Source organism: Prionailurus bengalensis, chromosome D2 (assembly GCF_016509475.1).
Source record: "Prionailurus bengalensis isolate Pbe53 chromosome D2, Fcat_Pben_1.1_paternal_pri, whole genome shotgun sequence".
NCBI lineage: Eukaryota > Metazoa > Chordata > Mammalia > Carnivora > Felidae > Prionailurus > Prionailurus bengalensis.
Window position 1 is genome coordinate 22,993,659 of NC_057351.1, and position 22,098 is coordinate 23,015,756.

The 22,098-nt window shown below is 35.7% G+C and overlaps 1 protein-coding gene across 2 annotated transcripts in view; it reads left to right on the forward strand.

The window, feature by feature from the left end:
• Positions 1-1,220: 1,220 nt before the first annotated feature.
• The window catches only part of CABCOCO1 (ciliary associated calcium binding coiled-coil 1), a 119,108-nt gene continuing 98,230 nt past the window's right edge, over positions 1,221-22,098 (forward strand). Inside the window, exons 1-3 of one of the 2 annotated variants that reach the window (XM_043596431.1) lie at positions 1,258-1,541; positions 13,942-14,045; positions 19,658-19,827. In XM_043596431.1, coding sequence (XP_043452366.1) covers positions 1,380-1,541; positions 13,942-14,045; positions 19,658-19,827 — 436 coding nt within the window. In that variant the 5' untranslated portion in view covers positions 1,258-1,379. Of the gene's footprint in view, positions 1,542-13,941; positions 14,046-19,657; positions 19,828-22,098 lie in introns of both variants that reach the window. The other variant, XM_043596432.1, reaches the window with a different exon arrangement.

Genomic DNA, 22,098 nt, shown 5'->3' on the forward strand with positions numbered 1-22,098 from the left:
CTCTGTATTAAGAACTAAACCAGTTTCTTTAGGGATGAAAATATCAAGACACTACAATCCACTTGAAACATTGGCCGAACATACACAAGAGAATTCATGAACATGGACTGATAGTACAAATTTTGTGCATAATTTGAACTGTGAGGCAATTGGGCACAATTCTCACGAGCCTATGCTTGTGTTCAGTTTGACCTGAAAGGCAATGGGCAAGTATAAGAGGCCCATAATGAAATATTATCCTGGCAGCTATGCACAGTGTGGACTAAAGTCAAGAGAAATATAATACAAACTAATGGTAATCCTAATAATATCTAGCAGTTACAGGTGCCAGACATTGTTCTAAACATTCTCGTATATTAACGTGTTAAATCCTCACAGTAAGGCTAGGAGGCAGGCACTGTTATTATCTCATTTTACAGATGGGAAAACCAAAACATTTTTTTAAAAAATGTCTGATTCTGGGGCGCCTGGGTGGCTCAGTTGGTTGAGCTTCCGACATTAGCTCAGGTCATGATCTTACAGTTAGTGGTTTGGAGCCCCATATCCAGCTCTGTGCTTACAGATCAGAGCCTGGAGCCTGCTTTAGATTTTGTGTCTCCCTCTCTCTCTACCCCTCATGCTCTGTCTCTGCCTCTAAAAAATGAATAAACCTTAAAAAATTGTTTAAAAATGTCTGATTTTTACAGGAAACTTTCTGCATAGCAACTTCCACGCAGGTAAATACAAGGTAGATTTTCAAAGCAGGTATTGTCATTCAGAGAAGAATACGAATACTGCCATTAATATATTATTTTTTAAATACTTTTATCATTGAAAACTTCAAATGTATCCGAAATAGAAAAAGTAGTGTAATGAGCACCCTCCTCCACGTACCCAGTCTTGATTCATCTACTCTACTTTCACTCAATGACGCAAACCCCTCCTCCCTCATTATTTTGGAGTAAATGCATACATTCTATCATCCCATCAACACTAAATCTTTCAATATGTATCTCTAATACGACACTTCTTTCTCCTTCTAAACGTGACAATAACACCTTAAAATTACAGTAATTTCTCAATACCAATACAGTAAAATCTCAATACCAATCAATGACCAAGTTCCAATAATATGTCTCATTTCAGTATTTACTGAGAACTGGCTATGTTAGCATTAGATACTGCCATTTAAATTGCCTCCCCCCCCCCCCCCCCCCCCTTGCTTTCACTCTTACTAAAAGGAAGGAGCCTGTCTCTCTACCCGATGATTCAAAGCTCTGCTGTGAGGGGACTTCGCAGAGCTGCCCGCAGCAGCCGGGACCCGGGTCTCCGGCCGCCCCGGCCCCGCCCCTGCCTTTTCCCAGAGGGGCCCTCTTGCCGACCCGGAAGCCGCTTCGCAGATGAATCTGTTCCCCAGACCCAGACCCCGGCCCCGCCCCGGTTGCCTAGGCGACGAAAGGCCGCAACTCCGCGGCGAGTTAATGACGATGTCTGTGGGGACTACTCCCGGGGGAACGACCCCCGCGGCGACGACCCCGGCGGGAACCACACCGGAGTTAGAGGTACGCCGTTCCTTCCTCGCACCCGCGACCCCCCGAGTGCACGCCCCGGGCCCGCAGGGTCCGCGGCTGAGGTCGGCCCCCAGAGCCCGGGTTGGGAGCGCGGCACGGGATGAGGTCGGGTTGAGAGCGGGCCTAGGGCGGCGTCGGGGTCCCAGAGACAGGCGGGGATCACGGAGGCACCGCCCCGCGCCCCCGAGCCCTGCCGCAGACCGCGCGAAGTGCCCTCGGGTAGAAACTGTAGAAATAACTCCCTTGGACGTTTTCGGGTCCCCGCGACCTCACGACGGCGCGCTTCTCTTCGCTTCTCTGCACTTGAAAGGGGATCTTGGAATCTAAAAGGGGCCAGTCCGTTTTTGGAAAGTGCTACTGATTTTTTTGCAATGATCACTGTTCTTACTGTTCAAAGGTCATGGCATAATAACTCTTCATTGTTGGTAGATTAATATTTGAAGGCCAGGGCTTGGTGTCTCCCTGGTTATTTTATCACTTCTCTAAATAAAGAAACACATGATAGGACAAAGGAGGGGCGCTGGAAACTCGACCTTGTGCTTATGGCTTAGTTGCACAGCATCAGCTTGTCGTTAGGAAAGTTATTTAACTTCCTTGGGTCCCAGTGGTTTCCTGTGTTAAAAGAAAAAAAAATTAAAAAAAGAAAAGGTTTATCTTTAGACCCATCCCAACACCAACTCTCAATAATAAATGGGTTTTAGGTAACTTTAATTACTCATAAGCTTAGTATGCTATGATTTTAATTAAGGACATATCTGCTTTGCCAGATATTGCTAAAAAAAAAAAAAGTTTAAATCTTCATGCACTGAGTCCATCATGTTGTTCTATGAAGTTTGTCTTCAGTTGTTTTTTTTTTTAAGACTGAAGGTGCATAATAATGTTATAATTAACGTTGCTATGCTCAACTCTCTTATTAGTCTAAATAACATTTTTTTGTGTTCAGAAGATAAGTATTAGCTGCTATTTTATAAATGAGGAAACACGGAGTCAATAATTTAGTGCCTGGCTTCAGAGATATATACAAGTTGTTCCCAATCAAGATTCTTCTGAATACTGTATGCAGACCGCTAAAGCATGCTGGCTCTCCTATGAGCCTTTTGAAATTAGCATATATTAAAAACACATTTTAATGTGATAAACTGATTACTAAGCTAGTTACTCCCTTGTGACCTCTAATGTAAGTAATACAGTTTCAAAAGTGGCAGAGGAAATTTCCCAATTAAATTGTGTTACTTAAATATATACAAAAACTTACTTAAGAAAATGCTCATTTGGCATTGTACACTGCATATACTTGTTTATCCACGTAGATATGTCCTTTCCAAGAAGACTGCTAAATTTGGGGCTAATGAATCTGCACTTAAAAAAAAAACAAAAACAAATCGTTTTTAAAGATGCAAAGAAGTGCAATACTCCATGAAAAGAAAATCACCTTTTTTTTTTTTTTTTTGATTGGGTCAGATGAATGAGTTAGTTATAGACCTTAGATGATTATCTGCCATGTTAGCACCTGTCAGTGGGCACATTTGTTAATTTCCTGGAGGAGCAGGTATTCCCTGTAATAAGCAATTCAGAAAATGCTCACTCTTTTAGTTAGTAACAAACTGAAGAAATCTAGATGGAATTTGGACTCACTTAGCTGTACTCACTTAGCCTGTACTGAAAGGAACAGGCATATGATATGCTGCTTGGTAGGAATGCCATTTTCCATTCTAATGAAAGCAGAGTTCCTGTAGGTCACAGAGAAGCCAGCTGATCCATCCAGCTAGCATTCATTAGAGTGACAAGGCCTGCCTGCAGTCCACTGGTGCCCACAATGTGTTTTAGGGGGCAGATGGAAAAGATGGCAAAGACCTCTCTGAGTCTGTTCCCAAGGCTACTGCTTTTCAGTTAGATACTGAAAAGCAGCTCAGCTCAGATTCTTTCCAGAGTTGATCCCCCAAGACCTAGTCCCTTATGGTGTCATTTCTAATATATTCTGTATCCAAATTGACTTAGCCAGTAGACCATCTAAGTCATCTGAGCCAAACAGTAGTGAAATATTTCCTTTTTCGCCAAGTCGATCAAAAATAAAGCATAAGCTTCCAGTAGTTTGAGGTTTCCAGACTTATGTGTTGTCAGTACCTAGAATAAAAACAATTATCCTGATCACATAGTAGGCACTCAGTAAAACATGATAACTAATTAAAATCACAGGTGGTCTCACATACTCCAAGGAAGGTACTTATCATAAACCAAAATCTATTGAGATACTGTGAACAAGCAGGCATGAGATGCAGGTCCAGGATTTTTTTTTTTTTCTGTAAACAATGCATAAACTATTTTTGCCAACTTTTTGAATTCGACATTCCAGTTTCTTTAGTAACATGGGAGTAAATGCCTCCCTCTAGAAGATAAGACTAAATGTTTTGGAAATACCTGTGTAAATTCATAAGACTAGACAAAAATGACAAAAATCTGAAAATGTTTGCGATGTATAGATCTGAAAATGAAAGGTGTTTATAAATATTTATAAATTAAATCATAAATGAGTTTATAAATGAATACTTAGACTGTAATCAGTAGTCTTTTATCAGTAGCTTGTTCATACATAAACTGACTTTCTTAGTATCTTAAAAAAAAATACTGTTTAGGAAATATAATCATTTAAGTAGTATATACATAAAAGGACTATACTTCAACTCACATTGGAGACCTAAAAGAAAACATAAATGATTATTGCCCAATTGCTTCTTCTGAATTATGTCTCTGAGTGTTACCCCATTCCTAATGGATGACATTTACTCAGTGCCTTCGAGACTTTATCTTACTTACTGAAGTAAGGGCACTTACATAATCTTGGATGGAAAGGTAGTGTTGGAGATCTACACTTGGAGATCTTGTCTTGGAGATCTTCAACATGTCCAGGAGGAGGCCATAGACAATTCTCTCTACATTAGGTGATCTCCCTACAGACCTTGAAAGCAGACTTCACTGCATCATCAACAGGTTAGAGAGAAACTCTTGGGGCTCAACTTGAGCAGCAAGATGATCAGGGTCTTGCAATTTCTGTATCACTCAAGAGATATTTATTGAAACCATTTTTAGCACATACCATGGGAAAACCTGAGCAGAACCATGGGGAGGATGCCAAAAATATTACTTTTTAAAATATTGTTGAGAAGATAGTACTAATGTTCTTCAAAATGTTAATATGCAGTAGTATTATTTATAAAACATTTAGAACCTCTGGGAATAGTGGCTGTGGGTTTGGAGATATTGACAGACATTTGGGCTTGTCTTTCTTTTTACTAGTGGTCTTTGAGTTTCCTCTCTTATTTTAAAAGTCCTGCTTCTCCTCTCTTCAGCTCTTTAAGATTATGCAAGTAAACTTTAATATTTTTCTAACATATAAAGTTTTATTTTACGGGGTGCCTGGGTGGCTCAGTCGGTTAAGCGTCCGACTTCGGCCCAGGTCATGATCTCACGGTCTGTTGGTTTGAGCCCCGCGTCGGGCTCTGTGCTGACAGCTCAGAGCCTGGAGCCCCTTTCAGATTCTGTGTCTCCCTCTCTCTCTGCCCCTCCCCTGTTCATGCTCTGTCTCTCTCTGTCTCAAAAGTAAACAAACGTTAAAAAAATAAATTAAAAAAAAGTTTTATTTTACTACAGTTATGTCTTTAACATCGCTAAAATGAATTTTTGATAGATATATTTGGTATATTTGAAAGGAGGATCTAATTTTATCTTCTTCTAGACATGAACCATCAGTTATGCCAGCTTCATTTACTAAATAAACTGTCCTCTCTTTCCATCGAAAATGGACTGTCACTATCACATGTGTATGTATATACACATGAATAAATGCAAGGATGGCCAGAATAGTAGAACAGAATAGAGAATCCAAACTTATATATGTACACATGTATGTGTATAAATGTATATGTATGTATATATGTGTGTGTGTATATATATATATATATATGTATTTTTGAATTTCTGAAAACTTATATATATTGTACATTATTATATTTTTAATATCCTTTCTTTTCCAGTGACCTAATTTGGAAAGGTTTCACTCACTATTTTTCTTCTTGAAGATGTATGTATTCTTGCATAATTTTAAAAAATTATTTTGTAAGTTTCCAGAATGATACAATTGAGATTCAAAATTGTCATCACATTACATTTATGATGTGGGAAGGATTTAATTTTTTAATTTGTAATTTGCCAGTGAATCTCCTTTATTAAGCCTTTTTATTAAACTTTTGATAAAGTTTATAACTTCTTTAGGTCTATATCTTTCTTATTATATTTATAACCAAGTATAGTTTAATCAAGTTTCTACCATTTCCATTTCTGATTAGTTTCTAATATAGAGAAAAGCCATTGGCCTTTATATATTTATGTTATGTAACCATCTTATCAAATTTCTTATTAACTCAAACCATGTTAGTACAATGTCAGGTTTCTTAGGTATGCAACCCTGTAATCTTCAAATAAAGATTTTTTACTTCTTCATTTTCAATATTTAAGACACATATTTAGTTTCTTATTATATTAGTTAGGTTCTCTGTAGAGTGTTGAATTACAATAATGTTACTAACCAAGATCCCTTTTTAGTTTCTGGTTTCATAAGAATGACTTCAGTTTTTCACCATTCAATCTGATGTTTTGGCAACCAATTATTTTTGTGTTTAAGTTTTTTTTTTTTCTATTCATGTTTTACTAAGAGTTTTGCTGCTGAATTCCAGCAAATGCTTGCTCATTATTTACTTATATAATTATACCATTTTAATCATTTAATTTGACATAAAAAATATGCTGCAGTTGTTAATGATGATCCATCCTTGCATCTCTGAAATTAACCTTATTTGGTCACAGCTTATTTTTCTTTGAGTACACTGTTGGACACAACTTTCTAAGATAATATTTTAATTAAAATATTTGCATCTGAATTCATTAATGATTTTGGTTTATAATTTCCATTTTGCTCTAGTTTAGGTTTTTCTGTGTGGACTATGCTGACTGCTTAAAAATAAATTGTCTACAGTCTGTAATTATTAGACTAACAGAATTTATGTCTTCCTGATTGTTAGGTAGAACTTCAAGTGTACAACTGTGCGGGCATGGTGACTTTTTAAAAAGTAGACTTCCAGTTTAATTTGGTCAGTTCCATTGCCTTTTTCACCTCTGCTCAAATTTGACAACTTCTATATTCTAGGAAATCACCCATTGTCTTATAATTTCCAAATGTATTTCCATATAATGTGACATATAGTTATTTTTTCTTTTAATCACATTTGCCAAAGGTTTTGACTTATCCTTCTTTCATCTATTATTTTAAAAAAATATATATTTTTCTATTTCTTACATTGGCTCCTTAGGATGGCCTGGACTGTAGTGAGGTGAGTGAGGCAGTCTCTTTGGGCACAAAATTTAGGGATGCCAAAATTTAGTAGTCAAGATGAACTTTAGTTGAAGGCATTTTTTAAAAATTGAAAGTTAATACAAAAAGCCCATAATGGATCAAAATTTTACATAGAGACAGCATCAGAGCTACTGAGTTTTCCTTTTGCCTTAGGCTCTGACATCACTCAACACAGCGCTGCTTCTTAGTACATTTATTTTCATGCTTGAAGAGAGCCTTTCAGAGTGTGGAAATTGCAGACTAGTCTATGTTCTCTAGGACTGTGAAACCCCTCTTTAGTCATGTTTGATGAATTGTGTTGTCCTTCTTTTAATGAACATTTATTAAGAATCTTTTGAGAATACTACCGGTGATGTGTAGAAAGATGCCCCGAAAGCTTAATTCTAGAAGAAAGACATATATACAATGTGGAAATTTTAGGTGAGTTAGAGAAAAAATTCAGAGACAAGATTATCTGGCAAATAATATTAGGCTTACAGTTTTATTGCTTCTGGAATAATTGCTAAAATCCACCAGGTGGTGGAGTAAAATGAGTTACAATGAAGTTTAGCTTACATATTTTTCTAGTCAGAGATGTAATTTTACAGAGAAAACCAAATTATATATCCACATTTTTATTAGGCTATTCATGAATTTTCTATTGTATCTTTAATTTTTATAAGTCAGAATATATGTGTTGAAAGATTAAAGATTTTTTACCACCTTATATTCTTTCAAGTGCAAGGCAGCATATAAACAAACAAAAAAAGAGTTATAGTTTAAAATAGGTTCAGGAATTCAATTTAAAACAAAAGAAAACAACAACAAAACCAGAGGCAAGCCCTCCTACAAGATGATTATCGTAAGCTGTCGAGTTTTAGCAAAAAGACACTAATATTGAGCATCTTAGCTAGAGTTATTATTGTAAAAAAGGTTTAAGATTGTTGTAGTCTCTTTCAGACAGCTCTTGTGTGACCTATTTTCTTCTAATGTCTGTGTGAACATTTTCACATCTAATAAAATTTATTGAATGTACAATGTACTTTTCATGCATATTTTTATTTGTTAATAATGACAGCAATCTTTGTTAAAATATCATAATGATATTTAACATGAACTCAAACCTAGGTTCAAATGACTTGCTGTAAGTCACAAAATTAGTAGTCAAAGCCTCATGAGCCCTCCAAGTCCAAGTCCTACTGTTCATCATGCTCCTTCACCTATAATGGCATCAGATGATAGAGATGAATTCAGGCAGTTGATTAACAACCTATGTTGACATGACTAGGATCTGCAGAATTCTAAAAAGAAGTAAAAGATTGAATGACTGTCCCTGATAAATTTACAATCTAATGGAGTTGACAGTACAAGAATAATTATACTTTACTGCCAATAATAAAAAACATAACCAACAAACATTTAACAAATATATAGTCATATGTTACAGACTAAAATGCTGTCCTATCCAAAAACTGAGTGCATATAACTCAATTTACAAGTATCTGAGGGCCTACTAGCTGCAAGATATTATATTAGGTAATAAAAGTATTTTTTTCTTATTGAGTATATAATCTAATAGAATGACCTAGTTTAATTTGCTAACCCTGGGTTACAAAAAGATAGGTAATAAAGTACATTATTGTATGTCTGAATTAGATTTTTAAAAATAAAAATACAATAATTTAATATTAAATTACAAACATTAAGATGATTACCATTCCCAATAAGTGTTAGCTTTGGGATTTCTCTACTCTTGAAAAGAAATAAGGAAAATGTGGGATGTTATCTTGTTAACTATAGCAAAGCATTTTGTTGCTGTTCTTATTTATTGGAACCCATTCACACAGAAGGATAATTAACCATTTGTTGCGTTGAAAACATTTGCTCCCTCCCCCGCCCCTCCAAATCTCACAATTCTTGATTTTTGTGGAGCTGCTGCTTCCTATTTCTACTTCTCCATCACCTCTTCCATCCCCCATTCACAGCTCTTGTCCTCATGCTCTGGCTCTATGCAGTTTGATCCATCCTCACACTTGGAGTGACTCCTAAAGCAACATTTTAAAACTTGACCTTTCTGAGTCTACCATTTCTAATTACCTTCTAAGCATTTCTTCCTTGATATGCATATTCCACTTTAAACTCAACCATTGAAATCAAACTCATCACGTTGCCTTCTTAAAACCAGCATCATCTTCTGATGCTTCCATTTTTATTGGTGTAATGAGAGTGCCACGTATGGTTCTTACAGACTGTACTCTGAACAACAGGACATGGCTGAGGGTTGAACAGGAGGTAAAACTACTGTATTCACAAGTAGTGCACTTAGAGGCAGGGCTGTATCAGCCTTAAACCTTTTAACACATCCTCTACTCACAGAGGTTGCCTGGTCACACAAAGGTGGCATAGGTGCTATTGGAGGCCCTAAGAATCACCGCCTTTCTCTTTCAGTCATCTATTTCAAAAACTCATACCCTCTATTCATTCTGGCCTCTTGTAGTCCCCCATATATAATATGTTGCATTCACCCCTTTCTTTTCATGCACACTGCTAGGAACCCAGTGCAGTCTGGTGCCTCATTCCTGAAAAGTTCAAAAACATTTTCATTGAACTCTCCTCTAAGTCCTTTCTCTGCTCCTGTCTGTCCTTCACCCTCCTACAAAATGCCTTTCCTTAAAGCACAATTTTATCTTGTCAGTTGACTGCTAAAAAATTTCATGGGTTCCTTATTCCCTATATTAGTAAAAACAAACTCTTCAGCCTATCACTCTTTGACCAGCCAAGGTCTAAAATATTTGTGATCTCTTGTGCAGTATCTTGCATGTTGTAATCAGCAAATATTTATTTAATTATTAAATTTGAGGTCTCCCACAATATGTTTCCAATGCCCACTTCCCACTTAGATCCAACTAGTCCCTGACTTGTATCCATGGCACCATTGTGTGAATTAGTTGATATTTATAGAACCAGTCCCCAAGTATCCTGTTGCCGATTCATCCACCTGGGGCATCATTCTTGCCCAATCTCACCAACATCCATTTCTGGACCTCGTGTCTATAGGCTTTCCTTGGCCTGTCTCTGTTCTTGTTCCTTTATTATGGCTCACTTTTCATTTTATTTTCTTGTCTTAAAGTCACCCTTGGTTTGTTCCTTCCACTAGACGTTAAGATAGTGAGGCTAACAAGTTGTTTCGTTTTGTTTTGTTTTACTTTTCTTTGCCTCCTCTTGAAGCCCAAGCACAATGAGGAAGATGTAGATATTTTTTAAAGTTTGTAAATTGACTCATTCTTGTTTTATCGATTCCTGGATGCCTAAGAAGATACATATTCTAGACCATTGTCCTCCATAAAAAATCCAGAATACTCAAGCAAAGATAGGACTCATGCTCCTTTCCTTTCTGAGTTTTCCAGATCCTCTGTATCTGTTCTCCTCTGTTTATATGTTCTCTCTATGTCTCTCTGTCTAAACTCTGTTCTTCCTCTTGGTTCATGTTTGATTTCCATCCTGTGGGAAGCCAACAACCCACTTGAATGGTCCACTTCTGGGTTCCTTGGACCTGGGCTGCCTGAATCATCTTGGTGATTATGAGGGGACCCTCAGAGGAACAGTTGTACCCCCAAATTAAGTCTGCACAGCACCACTTATTTGACCTTTTAGGATCAGTAAGTTCCTCCTCTGGGAAACAGAGTTGGTTTAATGCCAATGTAATTTTTGCCTCTGTGCTTCTCTGAATAACTATTCACTGGGGAAAAGAAAACCTGGGAGAACTGATATGGAGACCTGTTCTCACTTCCTATTCTCTTTGTGCTCTAAATTTCTTTAGCTGGCCCTGAACCTAGTCTCATTTTAATCATAAGACTCTGGTTCAGCTCTTGGACAGTTTTTCTTAAGCCTGTTAGCTAGAATAAGAGACTGATTCACTTAGCTCCAAAGACAAAGGACACTTGCTCCTTCCCACCAGAAGGTGTTCTTAGATGACTCAGAACTGAGGGAAGTGTCAGTCCCATAGAGGAGATCTCCCCCATGATAATTCATTTTTGGCTTGTCTGGGATGCACACGTAAAACTGATCATCCAGTGCTCCGAGCCCCACAGTGGTTTTAGACTGTCACTGGGAGAAACCAAGACACATATGAGGGGAAGATCAGCCCTTTGGTGACTCTCTGGGAAGTTCTCGCCATAAGCAGCACATTCGACCCACCAAATGCTTTCCCTACAATAGAGTTTCAGCTTCTAACCCTTTTTCTTTCTTTTCCAGTGCTGGGTAGATGTGTCCTTATGGCAGTTCCGGAATGTTGGTATTGTGTTGAGGATTGGTGGCCAATCCTGTTGACCAAAACTCTTAGAATAAAGAAGTGGCCCTGCTACCCCTGGTTGCACTGGGTTTTCAGCTTATCTGGGTGAGGCATGTGGCAGGCTGGTCACTGCTGGGTGGTTATCTCCTTGTTGGATTGCCTAGAAACATGTAACCTGCCATAGGAAAAAATAGAAAATTTGAACAGACCAATTACCAGCAATAAAATTGAATCAGTAATTAGTAAACAATAGTCCAGGACCAGATAGATGGCTTCACAGGCAAATTTTACCAAACATTTAAAGAAATGTTAACACCTATTTTCCTCAAACTGTACCAAAAGAATACAAGAGGAAGGAAAACTTCCAAATTCATTCTCTGAGGCCCGAATCACTCTGATACCAAAACCAGATAAAGGCACCACCAAAAAAAAAGAGAACTGCAGACCACTATCGGTCATGAATAAAGATGCAAAGATCCTTAACAAAATATTAGCAGACTGAATCCAATAATACATTAAAAAATCATACACCAAAATCAAGTGGGATTTATTCCCAGGATGCAAGTGTGGTTCAATATTCATAAAACAATCAACGTGATACATCACATCAATAAGAGAAAGGATAAAAACCATATGATCATTTCAATAGATGCAGAAAAAGTATTTGACAAAGTACAATATCTATTCCTACTTCAACAAAGTAAGTCTAGAGGGAACATACCTCAACATAATAAAGGCCTTATATGAAAAACCCGCAGCCAATATCATAGTCAATGGTGAAAACTGAGAGCTTTTCCCCTAAGGTCAGGAACAAGACAAGGATGTTCACTCACCACTTTTATTCAACATAGTATTGGAAGTCCTAGTCACAGCAATTAGACAACATAAAGAAATAAAACACATCCAAATTAGTAAGGAAGAAGTAAAACCCACTATTTGCAGATGATGTGATACTATATATATAGAAAATCTGAAAGACACCACCAAAAAGTTATAAGAACTGATAAATGAATTCAGTCAAGTCACAGGATACAAAATCAATGTGCAGAAATCTGTTACATTCCTGTGCATTAATAATGAAGCAGTGGGAAGTGAAATTAAGAAAGCAATCCCATATACAATTTTACCAAAAACAATAAAATATATAGGAATAAACTTAACCAAAGAGCTGAAAGACCTATACTCCGAATGTTATAACACACTAATGAAAGATGATACAAAAAAATGGAAAGACATTCCATACTCATGGATTGGAAGAACAACAATGTTAAAATGTATGTAATACCCAAAAAATCTACAGATTTAATGCAATCCCTATCAAAATACCAACAGCATTTTTTATAGAACTAGAATAAACAATCTTAAAATTTGTATGGAACCACAAAAGATTTCAAATAAAGCAATCTTGAAAGAGAAAAAACTGGAGGTATCACAATTGCAGGTTTCAAGTTATATTACAAAGCAGTAGTACTTAAAAACAGTATAGTACTGGCATACCATAGACACATAGATCAATGGAATAGAACAGAAAACCCAGAAACAAACCCACAATTGTATGGCCAATTAATCTTCAACAAAGGAGGAATGAATGTACAATGGGAAAAAGACGGTCTCTTCAACAAATGGTGTTGGAAAACTGGACAGCCACATGCAAGAGAGTGAAACTGGACCACTTTCACCATACACAAAAATAAACTGAAAATAGATTAAAGATCTAAATATGACACCTGAAACCATAAGAATCCTTGAAGAGAGCACAGGAAGTCATCTCTCTGACATTGGCCATACCAACATTTTTCTAAATATATGTCCTGAGGCAAGAAAAATAAAAGCAAAAATGAACTATTAGGACTACATCAAAATAAAGTTTCTGCACAACAAATGAAACAATCAACAAAACTAACTGAAACTAAAAGGCAAAATACTAATGGGAGAAGATGTTTACAAATGACATCTGATGAAAGGTTAGTATCTAAAATATATAAAGAACTGATACAACTCAATACCCCCAAAGCAAATAATCCCATTAAAAACAGGCAGAAGACATGAACAGACATTTCTCCAAAGAAAACATCCAGATGGCCAACTGACACATGAAAGGATGCTCAACATCACTCATCATCAGGGAAATGCAAATCAAAACTACAATGAGATATCACCTCAAAATGGCTAAAATCAAAAATATAAGAAATAACAAGTGGTGAGAATGTAGAGAAAAAGGAACCCTCATCCACTATCTGGAGGAATGTAAACTGGTGCAGCCACTGGAACATAGTATGGAGGTCCCTGAAAAAATTAAAAATATATCTACCCTATGATCCAGTAATTGCACTGCAGGGTATTTATCCAAAAAATACAAAAACACTAATTCACAGGGATATGTGCACCCCTGTGTTTATTGCAGCATTACTTATGATAGCCATAAATATCATATTTATGATAGCCAAACTATCATAAAGAAGTTTGTTAACTGAAAGCCATCACCCAGTTTTAAATATGTGTAAAAGACAAATTAACTAGAAATTCAACTTTTCAGAAGAGAGGTACCATTACTTGAAAACAGAGGAGAAAAATGATTATCTGGAAGACTGTCATATTTAAATTTTATTTCTTATTGCAACTAGAACACAGAACAAATTTTCATATCATTGGATTAATATGTAGAACATGTGATTGAAATAACTCATTCCACCTTTTTTTGTTGTTGTTGGTAGAGAGATGCTGAATTCCAGGAGCATGGAAAGATTCTGTCTCCAGATTTTCTTTCAGCTGCTCAAATCACTGAAATGCTAACAGAAGACATAAATGGAGTTCAACAGTAAGCACTTCAATATTACAACGAAATCTAGAACAGTTCTAGTTCTGCATCTATAAATGGCCATGAAATGCTATTAGAAATTTTAAACTTTTTAAAAAAGAGTTATTGTATCAGGCAAATATATATACTCTGGAGATTATGTGTATATATAATTATATATATCTCCATCCAGAGTCTGGAACATGAAAATTCTCAAACAACTGACTTTTTACACTGCTCAGCTATCTTCTTTGTGGGAGAAATGTGTTTCAGATCAATGTGTTAATGTTAAGAGAGAGTAAGGATTTATTGTTAAAAGCAGCCTTTAACATATGCTGTCTTCTGCTTCTTTTCTTTTTCATTCATAAAACTTTCAATATGCACAATAACCTTTAGGTCTTCTGTCTCATTGTGACAAGGATAAGTTGTACTTTTTGTAATATTAATAATTAATACATTTTAATATTTTGGAAATCCTGAGTATTAAGCCATCTACCTGGGATTCTTATCAGATATGAATCTATACTAAATACTCTGATTTCATATATTTTGCCTAAAAATGTGAGTAAAACTGAATTTATGGGCAACAATTCTAGTATATGTACATCTCATTCTTAAGGCCATTGATTTCTACAGCAAATTATTTACTTAGAATTCTAGTTAGATATATCTAACACACAAGTTCCTAAAACGTGTTTTGAATAATCAGTCATTTCAAAAGTTATGTTGCTCTAATAATGGAAACCTCATTGACTATAATGTGTAGAGAGTGGGAATGATGTGATGTTCTGGATTATAATGTCTCATAAGATTTCTGTAGGCCTGTCGTCCGGATGTTAGGGTATTGTGGACCATAATGGACAAACAGAAAATGATCCTGTCAGTGTCTGTCATTTGCAGATCTTACAAATATTGTGAAATAGAGGTGATTTACTACTGAGAAGAAAATATGACAGATGTACTGGCTGGAAGAGAAATCTGAGAAGAGAAGGCATATTAAGAGCAGGCAAATGACACTGACAGGCCTTTTCCCACGATGCTCTTTACCTTCAGGGCCTGCAAATCCTGCTAGAAATCCTGGTAACCTGTGATTTGGCCATACTGCTTATATCTTTATAAGTATTAGTCAGTCAATTAAAAAATGTCACAGATATTTAAACAAATATCTCATGATGATTTTACCATTTTTAAAGAAATGAATACCCATTGGGAATTTTGGTTTTTAGTGTGAGAATTGATTAGTAAACTGCATTCATTGCAATGGTATCCCTGATTATTTGTGCTTAGTAAATAAAATATTATTTTCCATTTCTAGGTAGTCTCAAATGTTGGTCATTGAAATGCAAAACATAGGTTATTTAATACTGGGCAAAATAATATGATGCAAATGACAGATATTTAATATATTTTACAATTTATTTGTATTAAATATTAAAGATGTTATATTAAATGCAATTAATATTAAATAAAAGGTATTGCAAACAAATTGTTTTTAGACTCATTTCTTACCAAATTTTAAGTTTTACTGCATCCCATACCTTGTGTGACAATCTTTTTTTTTCCACTTATTGGCTCTGTTTGTTGTTAAATATTTAAATTTTAAAAGTATTTTCAGTCTTTAAGAGGTGACTTCTAGGATAAAAGAAATGATACAGAGGGTGATACAGAAGTTAGCAGTATAGAAGCAATGAGGTTCAATGCAGGTTGACCTTTTAGACTTTCTCATTAATAGAATTCACCTGAAGTAATCTCATATTTTAGGATATCAATTTTGGATAAATGACAGTGTTATGTCAGGAGCCATTTCTTCACAAAGTAATTTTCTTGAGGTTCTTTATGTGATTTTTAGAACAGTAATCCTGAAATATTTGCAATCAATCATTCATTTCTATTTAAAATAGCATTATTATACATGGGGATTACATACCTTTCAAAATGACAAAAATATAATTTAGGTATCCTGTCACCAAGTGACAGAAGTATGCCAAAATCATACAGTCTACAAAGCTATAAACCTATTTAAATAAATTACAGGAAATCAGCACATTTCCTTAGCTTTTAAAATTAAAAATTGTGTTTCATGAAAGCAGCCAACCAAATGAAACATTATAGTATCATTAAAACATATTTCTAGAGTACACTTCAAGTGAAGTTAAATGTCTGCATACATTTCTCATGATCTCCTAACTATTATCAATCATTCATGCTTTTAATGTAACCCTGATTTTTTACAGATCCGCCCAAATCCCTTTTGAAAAAAAGGATAAGGACTAAATTGAAAATAACTATTTGAACACAGAAATAACCCTGAAAGATCTTTTAATAACCTTTCCATAACTGGGCCTTCATGCGTTGTGCAGCTCCTGCCTTAAGGCTTATTTCTGCATGTCATCATATTTAAAAAATAAGATGCACTCCAATTTCAAGAGCATGTAGGAATAATGTAATGCTTTCACTGGAATTCTTGGTGAGACAAAGTTGATAGTTACATCACCTATCACTATAGCACAATTTCCTAGATCCCTGTGAAGCATCTTTCTCTTTTCCTATAGTCTCTAATGCCACAACAATAGCCATCTCTCCCCTCTCCCATGTCCCGTCTCTTCTTATCCCCAGAGGAAGAACTTACAAGTTTGCCAGTAAAATGCGTGGAAGCTTTGCATTCAGACTGTGGCAGCATCTTGCTCCAAGTGCTTCCCTGCATAATCTCCTTTGGGGTGAAATGACTGAACAAAGAATAGAAATGGTTAATATTCGGCCCTGCAATTCAAGTTGAAGGTTAAGATTCAAATGGTGTTAGGGGAAGTGGTGGCAGGGGGATGAGGGAGAGCAAAGATACAGGGATGCCAAAGAAGTTTCACTAAGATATTCTTAGACAAATAGTTGCCTTCATTTACATACAGTAAAACACTGAAAAAATGAAAATGAAAGGCAAGGAGCACATGTAACTATTTAGGTAAAATATTTAATATTTAAAAAACGTATGGAGGGGCGCCTGGGTGGCGCAGTCGGTTAAGCGTCCGACTTCAGCCAGGTCACGATCTTGCGGTCCGTGAGTTCGAGCCCCGCGTGGGGCTGTGGGCTGATGGCTCAGAGCCTGGAGCCTGCTTCCGATTCTGTGTCTCCCTCTCTCTCTGCCCCTCCCCCGTTCATGCTCTGTCTCTCTCTGTCCCAAAAATAAATAAACGTTGAAAAAAAAATTAAAAAAAAAAACAACGTATGGAGATGGCAGATGAAGAGTGCAGTTAGAAGGAAGACTAACTGTTGGAAACAGAAGACAATGTTATGTATATGTAAAATATACATAACAACTTTCAAAGATAGATTGAGTCCAGAGTTGATTGATGCAAGGCCTCAGTGGTATCATCAAGAAATGAGTATAATTTGGGGACTGATTTTTCTTATGATTATAAGATGGGTACCAGTAGTGGTCAAATGTATTTATTTACTTTTTTGTATTTCTGTTCCACAGAAGAAAGTAAACCTCATCCTTAGTTATGAATTCAAACACTTTTAGGAGAGTGTTCACCATACACCAATAGTTACTATAGGGAATACATATACGGAATGCCATTTTATGGCATGATGGGATGGGGGTGAGAGTATCACAATTGGTTTAGAAGAGTCAGAACTCATTTTTGGCATTGAGGTCTACTTTGATACCACTATAGATGAGATGGATGTTAGAGAGTTAAACACAACACCAGCTTCATTTGTTCCCAAACTTGTTTAATCCTGCTGTATTTATCATTCTGATCATAAAATCTATTTCAATATTATTAATAATAAAGACTTCCTGTTTGTGAAAATGGCAGTATAAAGTTGTCACACACCCACATATGCTCCCTCAGAAATCTATTAAGCAATGAGGAAATACCAATCACTTCTTTGTCCAAACAAGGGGAATGCTGTAAATCCAAACTACAAAATGTGAGGATGATTGCCAGAAGCATTATAGATCAAGCAGGAGTGGAGGAGAAAGAGCAAGAAGGATATACATAGTTAAAGATCTTAGAATGAGCTTAAAAAAAAGATAAGTATTCTCCTAGATCAGAATAAAAACCTGAAGTGCCATTTCAAGAACCCTTGTATGCAACATCAGGATGAGGAGGCACAGGCTTGGAACAGATAATTGCCATATTTACAAGAAATAGATTGTTTATGTGATGGTAATGAATACCTATCCTACTTTTTTCTTTTCTTTTAACCCACTAATTGAAAAAAGAGTAATAACCTGGAATAATTGGAACAAACTTATTTTGTAGCTTGTCACTTGGCCAGGTTTGAGTACAAAACAAAGAATATGCATACAATGACATTTAAAAAATAATTGAAGAGGAGCGCCTGGGTGGCTCAGTCGGTTGAGCATCCGACTTCAGCTCAGGTCACGATCTCACAGTCTGTGAGTTTGAGCTCTGCATCACGCTCTGTGCTGACAGCTCAGAGCCTGGAGCCTGCTTCAGATTCTGTGTCTTCCTCTCTCTGCCCCTCCCCCGTTCATGCTCTGTGTCTCTCTCTGTCAAACATAAATATTTAAAAAAAATTTTTAAATAATTGAAGAGTAAGGGGTAAAAAACCTGGCAGGCAAAGAAAATACAACCAAATGAACATAGCCATGAGTACATAAAATATACTGTCAAATATTTATCATGAACTAAAAAGAAACATGAAACAATCACAACAAGAGCATAAAACAGAGATACAAAAACTCAAGGAAGAGATAACAAGAGATAAAAGGTGATAAAACATGTAAAACAGCAAAGAATAGAAAACAAAGTTCTTATAGAGGTGAGATCTATAAGCAGCCCAAGGGTTTGAAACTGCTGAAAACACTAAGGAACTGTATTGAGAAAGATACATAAATGAAAAGGCAATGATTTGAAAAATTTTTGAAGGTTAACAGAAATTATAGCTATAGGCAAAACGAGTAAAATAGACATAATTGGAATTCTTTAAAAAAGAAAACAGAACAAGGGCGCCTGGGTGGCTAGTCAGTTAAGTGTCTGATTCTTGGTTTCAGCTCAGGTCATGATCTCACGGTTCCTGAGTTCAAGACCCACTTCAGGCTCCTGCCCTGACAGCTGCGGAGACTGCTTGGGATTCTGTGCCTCCCTCTCTGCCCTTCCCCCACGTGCTCATGCTCTCTCTCTCCCAAAATTAAGTAAATATTAAAAAAAGAAAGAAAACAGAACAAATATTTCACAATACAGTTCCAGAACATTGTCAGAAATAAATTTGATCATATAAATGGAAAAAGGAATTGAATTTTGGAGAAAAAAAATGCTAGTAAAGTTACTATACTTGGAAGATGGAAGGGGCAGAAGAGGAAGAAGGTGAAGAGAACAATGAGAAGAATAGAAGAAGTGGAGGAAGAAGCCCAAAAAGAGTGCTCATGCTTGTTCTCTTCATCTCTTTCTTTTCTTACCTCTCTTGTTTCCTTTTTTGTTGTTGTTTTTTCTGTTTCCCTTTTGAATGTCATTTTAGACTTAGGATTTTGACGTAACTTAGGGATATTTTTAGATTCAGGGCGTTATATAATTTTAATTCAAGAAAAATATCTGCGTTTTTAAAACGTAGAAGAGGAAATGTTCACTAATCTGATTTTAATGTCTGGATTTTTCTTTTCGTTACAGAAAACTGAAAGAGTTTTTGAATTTCAAAAACCTTCAAACCTGTTTAAAGGAAGCCATTCTACTAGATTATTATGTATCTGGATTTTTGTGGGCTAGAGGAATGGACTTTTCTGTTACTCAATATTCAAAATTTATGACTTTACTAGATATGTTACTTCATAATCTTAGAAGTAAGTACATTGTTTTTTCTTTTAAGAAAACATTTAGTCCACTGTCTAAATGAATGTTCTTACACAAAAGTTCCTAATTTTATTGTAATTCCTTTAATGAAAATTATGGTTTTTTTTCCCCAGGTAGATCAAAGATCTGGTTCATACCTTCATTAAGTTGTAAAATTTCAAGTAGTGTTAAATAATGCTAAAGTTCTCTTAACTTGCCAAAGATATGTTAACTTCATTTAAAAATCGTGTCAATGCCATCTATCCCCAAAATGTCAAGTAGTTCACATTTATTTAGGTATTTTTTAATTATTTGAGATGTTTCATTTCATCTAACCTACAAGTATTACTAGATATCTCAGAATGATTAATGAGAGGAGGTAACTTTAGTCAATATCTAAACCCCATTAAATGGACATTACTCACATTCACTTAGATTTTGTGACTTTTTTCTTATATAACTTATATATAAGTTTTTTCTTATATATTTCTATATTTTCTATAGAATGAGTTACTATAGGAAATTCGGATCTTCCTTAGAGCCCTTTTAAATATGATAAATTTTATTTCAGAATAAATAGGATTGCTTCTTGGAAGGAAGAAAAGAAGGAAATCTATCACTGATATATTGCCAACTCTGTGTGCTAGGCACTATGTTTGGTTCTAATCTTTAACATGCATTATTGAATCTCAGAGCAACTCCCACATGGGAGGTATTATAACCACTATATCAGAGCTGAGCAAGTAGTCCACAGAGCAGGGTTGCAAGCTGTGAAGTGGCAGAACTAGAACTTGAATCTCCCAGTATATAATGAAAAGGCCATGAGCACTATAAACATAAAGGTATTTGTGTCTCAACTGAAAGACATGCTAATGTCAGTTGATAGCTCCTTCCTTCCTCCCTTCCTTTCTTCTTTCCTTCCTTCCTTCCTTCCTTCCTTTTTTAAAACTTTTCTTTTCTTTTTGGTCGTTTGCTTGTTTTTAGTTCTTTTTTTTTTAATTCAGCAGGTAGAAGACCTTGCTCCTCCTAAAGAATTGTCACCATCACTGTGGCAAAATATATAGATGCCTTATTGTGGTCACATTTTGTGTATCAGTTTCTAGGAGGAGAAATTTTAAGTGAATTAGCAAAACTAATAGAGAAGCCACTCATGCCTTATGCACACTTCCTGCTTTTAGTCAGCCTTACAAGGGAAGAGTTAGTAGTTCTTGTATGTGAGAAAAAGAAAACACTATTTTTCTTCTCTGCAAGTGGGGGAATTTTATCTTTGCTTATACATAAGTATATAGTGCTACGTTACAGATAAATAATAGTACCAACAGGAGAAAAAATAATTATACTTGATAATGAAAAAAAATTGTATGATATTAACTGATCAGACTAAGGCTGTTTTTTTCCCCTCTCATGAACAAAGATCAAATATTTATAGAATCTTTGAGTACTATATATATCTAAACAATAATTTTTCAATACCATTGCCAGAATCGCTTGGCAAACAAGGAACCATGTAAATCTCAACTTGCATGGAATATAAGAAATAGGTGCCGACAATAAGATGAAATGGATATTGAGATTATATGTTTAAGACTTCAAAACAGGTATTATAAAAGTGCTTAAGTGAACAATCATGAACATCCTTGAAATAAGTGTTAAAAAGAATCATGAAAGAAATAGAAGGTATAAAGAAGAAACAAATGGAAATTTTAGAATGAAATTATATAATAACCAAAATCAAAATCTCATTAGGTAGAAAGAATATAATGGAGAGAAGACAAAGGAAAAATTAGTGAACTTGAATATGAAGTGGTAACAATTATCCAGTCTGAATAATACAGAGGAAAACGATTGGCAAACAAATGAAAAAAACCTCAGAGACTTGTGGGACAACCAAAGTTCTAATATCCGTATTGTTAGAGTCCCAAAAGGACCAGAGAAAGAGGATGTTGCTAAACAAACATTTGAAGAAATAATGGCTGAAAACTTCCCAAATTTGGCAAAAGGCATAAGCTCATAAATTCAAGAGACTGACTGGACTACAAACAGGCTAACCCAAAAGAAAAACACCATCAACCAACTGGGTCTAATTGACATTTATAGAACAGTCTACCCCCAAACAGCAGAATAGTCATTGTTTTCAAATGCACACAGAATATTCACCAAGGCAGACCATATCCTGGGCCATACAACAACTTTACTTTTAAAATAATTGAAATTATACAAATATGTTCTCTGATCATAATGGTATTAAACAAGAAATTATTAACAGAAATATATCAGGAAAG